Genomic DNA, 14,018 nt, shown 5'->3' with positions numbered 1-14,018 from the left:
AGCATTGAGTATTCCAATGCACCTCCCCTTAGGAAAAACAATGACATTAATATTAGGGCTAATTCAATAACCCATGAAGAAGTGCGGAAATTGCATACAGCCATTTTCGCACATATGCACATGCGCAGCACCCACAGCATGCATGCGTGAAGCTCAAAGTGCAATCGCTGTTTAATGGGCAGCAACACAGCATTTTAGGATGCTATCCGGACAACACAGGGATGTTCGGACGGTACTTGTGTATTATCACGGCGCCCCTGATATTAAGTTGCACGACTTTTAATCGCATCGCATTGCATGCCATACACCGAATGCACACCGATGCGATTAAAAATTGTATAAGCCCCCTATACGATTTTAAATTGTATAAGCACCCTAATGTTAAATGCACCCCCACACCACCCCCAGTATGAACGCCAACCCGAAGCGTGGCGAGCGCAGCGAGCCCCCGCGGGGCGGCTGTACGCGTCCTCCGACCTTTTTCATACCCCCACTATCCACGTCGGCGTGGAGTTGACTTTATATAGTGTGGCGAGCACAGCGAGCCACCAAGCCCGAAGCGTGAGGGGATGCGTATTACTTTACATGTATTCCGCATCCCCTCGCAGGGCTCGCCGCTCCTATTGTGCAGAAACCGCTATTGGTTATGAACAGGGCTTTTTTTCAGTAGGCTCCAGCAGGAACTGAGGCCCTTATTCTAGTTCACTCTTTCTGACAAAATCTTTCTTAGATGGACAAAACCATGTGCACTGCAGGGGGGGGCAGATTTAAAATGTGCAGAGAGAATTAGATTTGGGTGAGTCATTTTGTTTCTGTGCATGGTAAATACTGGCTGCTTTATTTTTACACTGCAATATAGATCTCACTTTGAAGTAAAACCCCACCCAAATCTAATTATCTCTGCACAAGTAACACCTGCCTCACCTGCAGTGCACATGGTTTTGTCCAACTAAGAAATATTTTGTCAGAAAGAGTGAACTAGAATAAGGGCCTCAGTTCCTGCTGGAGCCTGCTGAAAAATAGCCCTGGTTATGAACAGATTAAGGGGGGAATTCAAGGGTCACGGCTGTTGGGCCAGCTCGACAGCCATGTCCTTGCCCCATTCTCGGTCTGCTCGACTGAGAATTTGTAGGTGGAATTCAATGTCCTGCCTGCCGTGGGACGAGAAGGGGGCATGGCTGCGAGCTGCGGCCGGAAATCATCGAGCTGCAGCCGGGAGCTTGTCAATTCCCGGCCGTTCTCAGCAGAACGAGCCCGACTGCTTGTGAAGTCGGGCTTGTTCTGCCAAGATCCCCTGTTCAATGCTGTTGGGGAAGAGAGCATTGAATAGGGCCCCGCAGCCATCTCCCATGGCTGCGGGAGATTGAATATCCCCCTAAAGGTAGATAAAAAAATGGGAATTATGTAGATAGAAGTTTATTTAAGAAATGTAAACATGAAAATATAATTTTTTTTTAGCAATTCATGCACTTATGCAAGCTAGAAAATGCAACGGTATAATTCTGCAACAAATATATATATATCTAAAATAAAAGGATAGATATATGGTATATATATATATATATATATATATATATATATATATATATATATATATATATATATATATCTTGAAATACCAATGCATTCTCGGTTTATAAATCATCCTCGTGGGGTGCCCCGGCAGATGACAGTAGATAGATGTCTCCATTAAATGGTGCTAATCCATAATAATTCAGACACAGGGTACTCACCAAACTCCAAGCAGTTTACAGTGGTTCATTTATTCCTTTAAATGACATAATGCAATTCTTCAGCTGATGTTTTGGTTGTTCAGTGGACCGTAATCATGGCAACTACCTCCACTGGCAGTAAACAGCAAGGTATTCTTATGCCTGTCCAAGAGCTAACATGCCAGTGCTATTGCCCATAAAGATCTAGTGATTGTTAATGAAAAAGGTATGCCTTAATGAGTGAAAATGACTGCAAGAGCTAAAGTACCAATCATAATGAATCTAGAACTTCTTCATCACTGAAGGCAGTTTAAGGGTGTGCACAAGGTTTGACTGGCAGGGCAATTTTAACTCGATAGAATTGCACCATGTGTACAATGCTTTTGCCCTGTAGGCGATAGCAATGTGAAGCCCCGTGGTGTTGCTATCGCCTGGCCAAATAGAATGTGCAGGCAAGACAATCTTGACTAAGCGCTATTTACGGTGTATTTTGACTAAGCCAAAATAAGCTTAGTCAAAATCACCTACAGGCTTAGTCAAAATCACCTACAGGCTTAGTCAAAATTGCCCATGGCGAGTCAAAATCGGCTTTGTGAATACCGCCCTTTGTGAATATCGCCCTGCCCTTGCACCATGACTCCACCCCTTTAGCGATACTAGCTACTGTCAAATATTAACTCCCAAAACTTTTATCTGTCAGATCCCAACACCTTTAGATCCGATAAAGACTTGAGAAAAACAAAGGAAAAAATACATATTAAAAAAAAAAGGAACTCAGGGAAACTTTGAGGGGCTGCTTCCTTTTGCTGCCCTTTGGTTTTTTATTTTTTATTTTTTTTATTTATTTATTTTTCCTTTGGGGGGGGGGGGGGGGGAATTGATCCAACTGATCCAATGTAACCCAAGATATGGGGTCTGATGTAGCCACAAGATATTATTACGACCCTTCGGGTCAAAGCTATAGAGGTGGTGGAGGGCGTAAGGTGGGGCGGGGAAATGGAGAATATGAACGAGTTAAAAGTAGGAGCGGGGGAGCACCTCCAGCTGGTGGTCATTTATTGATTGTCCCGCAACCAGATGTATTCTTTTTTCATTTTTTTCTGTATATTATTAGGTGGGGGGAGGGAGGGAATAGGAAGAGGCATGCCAAGGGAGGAAGGGGTCATGCAGGGAGGGGGAGGAGGGGTAGGGAGGGAAAAAGGAGGGGGGAAGTTAGGCTGATAAAACTACTCGCAGGTCGGTCCCCGGGGAAGGGGGAAGGGAAAAGGAAAAAAAGGAAAGCCAGATGTCTGTAAATTTATAATCTGTTCACGTGGAATGTGAGGGGAATGAACAATAAAATTAAAAGGTCTTTGATTATGCGATATATCCATAAACATGCAGCAGACATAATATGTCTACAAGAGACCCATCTGGTGGGGGGAAGGTATTAGCTCTAAAGAAATCATGGATAGGCTGGGCCTATCATTCTACCCATACCTCCGCTTCCAGGGGTGTCTCTGTGCTGGTCCGAAGGGGGGTTCCCTTTTCTATGGCAAAGTTACAGTGGACCAGTGGGGAAGATATGTGTTTATAAAGTGTCTGTTAGGTCCAAGGACCATCTTGATAATGTCGGTATACATACCCCCACCGTTTAGTTATGATGTACTTAAGGCGGCGGCGGCAGAGTTCTCCGCAGCGTACTCCGGTATCCCGGTCATAATGATGGGGGATTTTAATAATATCATGGATCCGATACTGGATAGGAAAAGTACTGGGAGTGCAGTGCGGAGGACTGGCTTTGCTGATATGAAAAAGGAGATGGGGTTGAGGGATGCCTGGAGGGAAAAATTCCCAGACGAGCAACAATTTTCTTGCTTCTCCAGCTCCTTTAGCTCCTTCTCAAGGATTGATATGGCCTTGGTCACGTATCCCTAATATTCAGGAAGTTAGCTATTTAACACGTGGCATATCAGATCACTCCCCACTATTAATTCAAATAGATTTGGGAGAGAAAAAGGGGTACTCATTTTGGAAGTTAAATACGTTTTGGCTAACACAACTAGAGATGGGGGAGAAAATGGAGGCCAGGTGGCATGAATTTCTTGCGGCCAATGAAGGTTCTGCCCCAGTAAAAGTTATATGGCATGCCTTTAAAGCGAATATTAGGGGAACTCGAATAAGAGAAATAGCCGGCCTTAAGGCATCATTTAGAGCTAAGGAAATGAAAATGGAAGCAATGTGTTGTAGTCTAGAGAGGAAATATCTTCAGGATGATAAAGAAGAAGATAAGATCAGATGGAGGGAGGCTCAAGACGCATGGACACAGTGCCTGTCCAAGAGCTAACATCTGTCTGACAAAGAGAAATATCGGGAGCTATATGCAGGTCATAGGAGATACTTAGAGGGGGACAGACCCGGAAGCTTCCTCGCGGGAATTGTTAGACAGGAAAGACTAGCTAATACGGTAACAGAGATCAAAACAAGTGGAGGTAGTTCAGTATACCAAACTCCAGAGATAGTGGAAAAATTTAGACAATTTTACCATCAACTATACAGGTCGTGCAAATTATATACAGCTGAAGAAACCCGTAGCTATCTCTCTACTATAACCCACCCCACCCTGTCTTTGACATCAAGGGAGATATTGGATGCCCCTATTACCATAGAAGAGATTGAGGATGCTATCAGGACAATCCCAGGAGGTAAAGCCCCAGGGATGGATGGGATTCCCCAGGAACTATATAAAAAACACAGTAAATTCTTCTCTTTTAAATTCCTGGCCCTATTTAATGATATGTATAAATATGGGAAATTGCCTGCATCAATGTCTGAGGCATTGATTACCGTAATCCTAAAAAAGGATAAAGATCCGAGAGAAGTTGAATCCTATAGGCCAATCTCATTATTGACTAACGATGTCAAAATACTTGTAAAAGTGTTATCAAAAAGATTAAATCAGGTCATAACAGAGGTGATACACAGCGACCAGGCTGGCTTTATCCCTGGAAGGTCCATAACTTCCAATCTGAGAAGGCTGTTCTTACATTTACAAGCCCAGCAAGATGGTATGGAGGATGCAGCTGTTATCACACTTGATGCGGCCAAAGCCTTCGATACCATCGAATGGGGCTACTTATGGGAGGTTATGGACTGGATAGGGATTGGCCCAGCATTCATCAGCTGGACTAAGCTGTTATACCAGTCCCCAGTTGCGAGAGTTGCAGTTAACAGCTATATCTCCCCTAGATTTGAGATCGAAAGAGGAACGCGTCAGGGTTGCCCGATGTCCCCCGGCCTTTTTGCCCTGGCCATTGAGCCCTTGGCATGCCTCATAAGGGAGAGTATAACAATTGAGGGTATTAAGATCGGAACAAAGGAAGACAGAATCGCACTGTATGCAGATGATATTCTTTTATTTGTACACAATCACCTTGAGGCAGTGCCGGAGGTGGTGAAGATGGTGGAGAGGTTCGGGGGACATTCGGGCCTGAAGATCAATTGGAATAAGTCAGACATTCTACCCCTGGAGGGCCCCTGCCCTCCAGCTGTAGCTGCCCCGGGTCCTTTAAAATGGGTGGAGGAGTTCCTGTATTTGGGCATTTGGGTTGCAAGGGACACCTGTAAATTTAAAGCACTAAATGTAACCCCACAAATAGAATATATAAAGTCCAAAATAGAATCCTGGGGTCGGCTTCCGCTCACAGTTACTGGAAAGGTAAATCTAGTAAAGATGATTATACAGCCGAAGGTTCTGTATGTATTACAGCACTCCCCTGTCTATCTTCCACGACGAATATTCAGGCAAATCGAGGGGCTGATTTCTTCTCTGATTTGGTCCAATAAGAGATCTAGACTAAAATTAAAAACCCTTACTAGGCCAAAAGATGAGGGAGGGCTGGCGCTGCCGAACCTTTGGCTGTATTACCTCACAGTGCAGGCGGCCCATCTAAAAAATCTGATTCAAGGGGAGCCAAGAGATGACAGTATCATAGAAATGGTTAAAATCTTGTCCTCAGGCCACACACCTTTGCAGTTATTGTTAAGTGGCAACATGAAACGTAACTGGCCCCCAATAGTTAAACAGATGATTCTGGTTTGGAAACAAATGGAAGGACTATTGGGGAGTCAGGGTATAGACCCAGAAACACCTCTGAATAATGCAAAAGTACTAAAAGAACTAAAGAAATTGCCAGTAACCAGAGTTTTGGAAGCGAAAGGAATTAGCACTGTGGGGCAGCTTTACGAGAATGAGGAGTTCAGGTCTTTTCAGTCATTGAAGGAGGAATTTTCCCTTCCCAATAAATATCTGTTTAGGTACATACAATTACGTCATGCTTGTAATGTCCAATTAAGTAAGGATATCCCTAACCTCGAGCCCTCAATGACTAAAAAGTTATTAATAAGGTGCCCCAGGAGACACGAAACATCTTTTCTATACAGGGCCCTTCGCCAGGAACTCCAAGTTGATGGTCTATTAGAATTAAAAACTAAATGGGAGACGGATATAGGACCTATTTCGCTGGAGGAATGGCAGGGGGCCTTAGCAGATATACGTTTAGCCACCAATCAAGCGAGTTTACAATAAATCCAGCTTTATAAAGTGCATAGAACCTACATAACCTCTGAACTATTATACAGGATAGGGGGAGGCAAAATGCCAACTGCCCTAAGTGCACTGGCAATGTAGGCTCATTCTGGCATTTGATATGGTCATGACCAGAAGTAGCTGGGTTCTGGAAGGCTGTAATCAAAGAGTTGAGTGCTATGGGATTCCCCAAGGAGAGATGTACTCCCCCAGCCTGTATAATATCCATAATTGAAAGGGGTTCAATGGACAAGTATTTAAAACAATTGTTATCAATGTATGCACTTTGGCAAAGACCTGTATAGCCAGAAAATGGTTAGCCAAAGAAGGCCCAGATATAGAAACATGGAAAGCCCTGGTAAAGACCACCATGTCACATGAAAAATTTACACACTTAGCAAGAGGTACGGAGCCCACCTTCCATAGGGTATGGAATAACTGGAAGATTCGGTAGGAGAGCACCCCCTAGAAATAAGAATATAGACATGATCGAATAAGGAACTCTGGAGACAGAGAATCTGAGAGTAGGGGAATAGATATTAGCCTAACAGGGGAGGGTATAGGGAGGGGGGAGGGGGAGGGGGAAGGAGGAAATAAAGAATTGTTATTGTAGGAAATAAATTATATAATGTTTGGTATGATTTGAAACAATAAATATGGGACACTCTAGCCTGCCCGGAAATTGAAAGATATAGACCAGGGAGATCCCCTGAGGAGGAATAAAATATCCTTTACCATGCGATCTCCTGGCTGGATATAAGATGGAAATTGCATGGCGAACTCCACGGCTCTCAAATAGAGGGAAGGATATAACAAATGCACAAGAAAATATAAATCACACAACGAAATCACAGGAGTAGTGTAATTAACACAAATATGTAATTTTTCTTCTATGCACTATTAGACTATGCACCTTTGCAAATATTTAAACTTAAAAATAGAAATAGAGGTAAGGTGTCACTTAAAGCACTGAATAAAACAATCTAGTAAAGGACTCGAGATTAGCTCAAATGTAAGATATTAATGTATAAACACAAAATAGAACTAAATAAGAAGAGAGAGTGTGGAGCTCGCTATGCGATAGATTGGAGTTTGCAATGTAGACGGACAGACAATTAAGCATCGCCAGAAATGTTCAAATCAATATTTTAATTATAGCATGTACAATGAAAAATGTTTAAATAAAGTTGGAATTTAAAAAAAAACTTAGCACTGCGCTACGCTCACCATGCTTTGGGCACAGTGCCTCGCTACGCTTGGCACACTATCTTATTCTCCCACCATGCTCTAGTGGAGGGTAGGGCATGAAATACCACCTGTCGGCACATGCCGGCTCCAAAAAATTTTGAAAAACCCCATGTCGACCTAGACTCTTGTCAACCTAATGGTGTCGACCTACTGACTGTCGACCAACATGCTGGTGACCTAATGATCCACACCCATTGTTTGAGTGATTCATGCTGGTGACCAAATGACCGTATCCCGAACAATACAACCTGGAGGTGCCAATACGAAAATGATACAGCATTTTTGTCTAGTCCATTTCATCGACTTGGACTAATATATAGCCAACATTTTTGTTATTAAGAAATTCCTATTTTCTTTATTGTCAAACTTTAGTCACAGAATAACCTTCGTCAACAAATAGTTTTAGTCTAAATTAACACTGTGATGGAGACAGGACAATTGTCACAGCAATAACATATAGCGGTAAAGCTTGGGAATTCTGCTAGCTTCATGCACGTATGCATACTATGCCACGGCCAAATTCAACACTAAAGGTGATATTAGCTGCGGAATACAAATGAAACAGTAACTGCCTTATTTATTTTCTATTTTTCCACAATTAAAATATATTTTGTGCTTTCCCATTACTAGGCTGACCCCATCAATTATGATGAGATTAAGAGGATGATTCGACAAGAGATGTTCAAGCTCTTTGATGGTATGTTTAACTGTATGTGGCAGAATTCATATCTGTAATATGTAAGTGACTTCTCCAAACCTAACACATAATAACAATAATAATAACAATAATAATAATAATAATAAAAAGTATGAGTGGTAGGCAAATGCCCCTTTCCCACTGCAGCTCTTAAACGGTATATTGCCGTTTTTTCCCCACAATTTACCGTTTAAGGCTGCAGTGGGAAAGCGCCAGAGTTGAAATACCTGTTAAAGTTAACCGGTATTTCAACCCGTTTTAAAAGCAGAGTTTAAATACCGTTTTTAAGGCAGTGGGAATGCCTCTTAAACGGTATTTAAAAATCCCACACTAATTCCCCCTCCCCTGGCACTTACCTGCGTGGGGGATCCGGGCAGCGGGGTCCGGCATCATGGCATGGGCACAGCACTTCAGGTCCCTCCCTGTGGCTGGTGATGGATGCAGGGCAGCGGGGTGGGGTCCATTTGGGATCCGGGCAGTCCCTGGGGCTGATGGTAACTAGTAGTTCCCACTATGCGCATGTGTATTGAGCGCCGTGCATATAAATGAGCCGCTCATTACATATGCACATATGTAATGAGCAGCTCATTTATATGCAGGGAGCTCAATACACATGCGCATAGTGGGAACTACTAGTTACCATCAGCCCCAGGGACTGCCCGGATCCCAAATGGACCCCACCCTGCTGCCTCCCCACTGCCCTGCATCCATCACCAGCCACAGGGAGGGACCTGAAGTGCTGTGCCCACGCCATGATGCCGGACCCCGCTGCCCGGATCCCCCACGCAGGTAAGTGCCAGGGGAGGGGGTGGGTGCAGGGTAGGTACCACGGGAGGGAGGGGGTGCAGGGCAGGTACCAGGGGAGGGAGGGGGGGTGCAGGGCAAGTGCCAGGGGAGGGAGGGTGGGTCCAGGAAAGGTACCAGGGGAGGGGGGGGGGGTTATGAAAGACAGGCACTCTTTTTTGAATGGTTCACTGCGATGGGAATAGCACTTAAACTGTATTTAAAACGGTAATCTGCTGCAGTGGGAATGCTAATACCGTTTTAAATACCGTTTAAAAATACCAGTACTTAAAACGGGTCTGCAGTGGGAAAGCAGCATTAGTAATTATTTCTTATATACAGTATTTGTTTGTGACTGATGGCCTTTTACCCACAGAGAGGATGGCATATTACACATCACGTATGCAGGCACCAGTAGAGATGGCTGGCTCACCTGGAAGACCAGGTACTCCAGGGAAGGATGGAACTCCTGGACGTCCAGGTAACCCAGGAGCTCCTGGATCCCCAGGACAGATTGGACGTGAGGGAAGACCAGGTGTCCCTGGAATGAGAGGTGAAGTAAAAGTACATGTAGAATTGTGGAAACTTTTAACTGGTGTACCTAGACATATGTCCAAATGATGTATCCTTATCTCATGTATCCTTATCTCATTCAATCTCCCGCCACTATTCCCGATGGGGAAATAGCATCAGGGCCCTATGCAATGCTGTCTTTCCCAACAGCATTGAACAGGGATCTCAGCAGAACGGAAACGACTTTAGAAGCAGTTGGGCCCATTTTGCCGTATCTCGCGGCCATGCCCCCTATTTGGCGTTCGGCAGGTGGGACATTGACTCCTGCCTGCTGATTACCAGTCGAGCCAGCCGAGAGTCATTACCCGGGATTGAATATCCCTCTATGACTGTATATTAATTTAGAAATATTACAGTATACTTCATGTCTGCTGAAAAAAGTTTTACCTGTGAAATGTACATATGAACATCAGTATGGAGATAATACATATGTGTACTTCACATATTTAAGTTACATATACTCATTTAATTATAATTTTTATTTGCAGGGGAACCTGGAACAAAGGGAGAGAAGGGGACCAATGGTATTGGTATTATGGGTGACGTGGGCCCTCCTGGACCACCAGGTATGATTACTTTTAGTTTGGTGTTTTCATTTATTTAGAGAAGCATCATCCTGTAATTTCCATCACTGATTTATAACCTTTCTTCTTGTATCAGGAATTCAGGGCCCCCCTGGATATGGCAAAGTGGGTTTACCTGGACCAATGGGACAACAAGGAATCCCTGGTATCCCAGGACCTACTGGGCCAAAAGGTAACACAGGCAAAGAAGGGAGATGCAACCCATCGGACTGTTACAGCATGATGTCAGTGCAAGAGTACCAACCAAAGAGCATGAAAGGCCCAGGGCGATAATCTGCCCCAATCCTCAGACCCCACCAACTGTCTCACTGGAGCATCTTCAAAGAAATATTCTGTTTCCTTGCTGGAGTGACCAACAGCACTTTTCTCGATATACTGATTTCTATATATTGCTCCTTATCGAGATGCAGGATTTTCTGGCAAAGAAGTGGAAGGATATGTCCATGCACCTTGTATAAGTTTTAATTCCTTTTTTTTCCCTCTGTGATTGTTTTCTTTGGTGCCTTCATTGTCTCATAGCACTTGAGACAACTGTATCCCTGCCCATGATGGAACAAACTAGACCTCATTGCTTCATAAAATATTTGACTGGTCAGGTGCTTCAGAACGGAAATGTTTACTTGCAGTCACATAGTGATTCCCTTCTATGCTGTAGCTCTAATGTAGATATTCCTCTTGCCTAAAGTTTCAGATGAGTGAGGACCCTTTCTCTTCTTGCTTCCTTTCTTTTTGAGCACTCAGACAATTCCGCCTGTTCTTCTACCTACATGATGTAAATTAATTGTTCTTATTCTCAATTTATTGTGTTTTCTGGACATTTTCCCTTAAGGAGACAAATTGTTATCATTCAATGGAACTGAAATATCTTATGAGTTGTTGCCAATGTTTCCTTAAAATTATCTTTTTATATTTTTCTTTTATAGCCATTCTACATCATGTTTGATGTTCATTTTTCATAAGAACACACAAGCCCATTGTCCAAGCTCATTAATATTTGTATCAGGCATCCTAATTCCTTGTGCTTTGTAAATGGAAGATAATCTCTGAACACGATCATAATTATAATACTGAGTCTCGGAGCTCTGTCTACTACATTAAATGCCCATAAGAATCTTCCTCTGTTATCATCTGGATGCTCATGTCCGTCTTCAAGGGGGATAATATGCCTTACATTCACCAGAGAGAAGCCCATTCATGCCTAATACCCCTTTCACATTGCTATACCGGGTCGGAGCCAGGATTTTAATCCCGGGTCTGACCTGGGTCCAGCCCTTTCACATTAAACCCAGGTTGGCCATTATAAAGAGGGCATCCCGGGTATAACCTTTCTTATAACCCAGGTCAAATTGCCGGGTTGGTTAACCTGGGTGATAAGCTTTGGTGTTTCATACCTCACCTACACCTGAGTTGACGTATCACGTACCCGCCAATTACCATGGGCCTGAGGTGTGGAGTGAAAGGGGTATAAGTAGTATTAGAGTTTGCTTAAGTGAGGCTCTTACAGAGATCTTTTCTCAGCCCTTTAGTGTCCTAAGAACAAAAGTGACCATTGTTTTAAGGAAGGGGGTGACTTCCTTTTCAGTTGCTAAAACCAGTGCTAGTTTTCAACAGGAACTTATTGGCTTTCCAGGTGTTGTGAAACTATAATAAGCTGATACCTTGCAGGGTATGCTGGGACTTGCAGTTTCACAGCACCTGTAGAGCCCCAGGTTTTCCAGGTTTGCATTAACCTGTATCAGACACTTTGCAGTTGATCTGTTGAATTACTGAAATTCTTTAATAGCCAATCTGCAGCCAATAATACACAAGAAAAATGGCGTTATTCTCTACAATCTGCCACCTGCAAACCCTCAGCCGCCATTGGAGGAGAGCCACTAACAGTTCAAAGCACTTTATGTAATATCAGATGTAATTTGACTATACTTCCCAGGGAAACTTTTCTGCTGTGCTCAAACTATATCAAGTTATTGTTCAATGGAAAAAAGGTCATGTATATATATGCTTATCTACACAATGATGCCCATATGATTTGATGATTGCTCAGAACAAAAAGTAAACCCAATACTTCTTTTAGGTTCCTAATGAGGTAACATAGTTGTAGAAACTTAACACACGATGGTAATATATTTTAAGTTAAATATTGTGGGTGCAATACAGGACTATACTGGGAAAAGCAAGACACATAGTAGCCATAGGTTGGATCATCTCCATTTTGTATATAGTATATACATTAGTAAAATAAATGCATAGGCTCACTTACTGTATCACCTTCAGCAGCCACTGAGAGCTGACCAATGAGTTCACACCTAGGAGGTCATTTATGGACCACCTGAGCTCTGGACAATGCCTGACAGACATCTTATCTGACAGACAGGCTAAACCCCTCAGATAGTGTGGCCATACACTGTGAGATATTTCATAGTGTATGATCTCACGATATCTGCGTCCCTCCCTGTGAAGGAATAGGGGAAATGGCGGTCCATACACTGCCAGATGCTGCTGACACTTTATCAAATCAATTGGGCATTTTGGAAGATTTCAGCACACCTGACTGATCATCATTAACTCAATGTGCTCAAAATCTATGGATAAGGCTGAAAATTGCATAATGTATTTCCGGCATTAGTAAAACAGAGCAAAAAGCTGTATAAATATTATATATATTTGAATTGATTTATACTGGAAAATTATTAATTTAATAGTGTATAAAACGATAGTGCCATCATTTTAAAGGCCAAAAAATGTCCCTTCTCTGATATGAATGTATGGGTGTTTCATAAATAAAAATGTTATTTGTTTTTCTCCGAGTCTGCTTAGAAAATGATCAAAACTATGTTGTCAGGTTAGTTAAAGGAGTCTTATTTTGGTTCATTCTTTCTGACAAAATCCTTCTTAGATGGGCAAAACCATGTGCACTGCAGGGGGGGCAGGTGTTACTTGTGCAGAGAGAATTAGATTTGGGTGGGGTTTTACTTCAAAGTGAGATCTATATTGCAGTGTAACAATAAAGCAGTCAGTATTTTCCCTGCACAGAAACAAAATTACTCACCCAAATCTAATTCTCTCTGCACAAGTTACATCTGCCCCCCCTGCAGTGCACATGGTTTTGTCCATCTAAGAAGGATTTTGTCAGAAAGAATGAACCAAAATAAGGCCCTCAATCTATAACTCAGTGAGGAGCTGCAGTAAAATGTGTTAACAATGAATGCAGAAAGCATGTAAATATAAGTAAACAGTTTGTAACATCCTTCCCAATGAGCCTGGCATTATACTGTACTTTTTGCTGATCTGTATCTTTCTATGGTCCTCATCTCTTACATCTGGTGTACTTTACCAGCCATTCTGCAAAGAGGCTGCTTCCACTTCTACAGAGAGCGTATACCCTAGTATGTCAGCCTTCATGTCATTTTGCTCCAGCCCATACAGCATTGGATGTCACTGGCTGCCAAATAAGTGTTGGCCTCCAGTACAATTGTGGCAACCTGCTGTATCCCCAGCTTATTGTCAAGGAGATATTTGTGTATCAGCTGTATACAGTACCAATGTTCTACATGTGCATTTCTGTGGAGAAAATCACGTGTTATGTAGATACTTGTTCCGCTACAAAAAGCAATCTATAAAATATAATTTATATTATTCTGGAACTTGGTCTTCAGTTTATTTATTATCTTATGACTTGTATCTGTCCATGTTGTGTATGCACTAATGTAGGCGACAGAGGGCTGAGTTCATGTTAGGGCTGAGTTCATGTTTGTAAGTACAGCAAAAAAAGCAAGCAATTGGGCAAAGCTATTCTGCACTGCAGGTGAGGTAGATGTAATGGGTGACACTTAATAGGATGAGAGATTCAGAAA

At 42.7% G+C, this 14,018-nt stretch overlaps 1 protein-coding gene across 5 annotated transcripts in view; it reads left to right on the top strand.

Moving 5' to 3' along the window:
- COL16A1 (collagen type XVI alpha 1 chain) overlaps nucleotides 1–13,808 on the top strand; it is a 164,283-nt gene extending 150,475 nt beyond the window's left edge. For all 5 annotated transcript variants that reach the window (XM_083173690.1, XM_083173688.1, XM_083173689.1 and 2 more), the window contains 4 exons: nucleotides 8,158–8,224; nucleotides 9,384–9,560; nucleotides 10,069–10,146; nucleotides 10,241–13,808. In XM_083173690.1, coding sequence (XP_083029816.1) covers nucleotides 8,158–8,224; nucleotides 9,384–9,560; nucleotides 10,069–10,146; nucleotides 10,241–10,437 — 519 coding nt within the window. In that variant the 3' untranslated portion in view covers nucleotides 10,438–13,808. The remainder of the gene's footprint in view (nucleotides 1–8,157; nucleotides 8,225–9,383; nucleotides 9,561–10,068; nucleotides 10,147–10,240) is intronic.
- Nucleotides 13,809–14,018: the final 210 nt, after the last annotated feature.

This window comes from Crinia signifera, chromosome 2 (assembly GCF_055691185.1).
Source record: "Crinia signifera chromosome 2, ASM5569118v1, whole genome shotgun sequence".
Taxonomy (NCBI): domain Eukaryota; kingdom Metazoa; phylum Chordata; class Amphibia; order Anura; family Myobatrachidae; genus Crinia; species Crinia signifera.
Note: the sequence above shows the minus strand (reverse complement) of the source record. Positions and strands in the feature narration are given on the sequence as shown.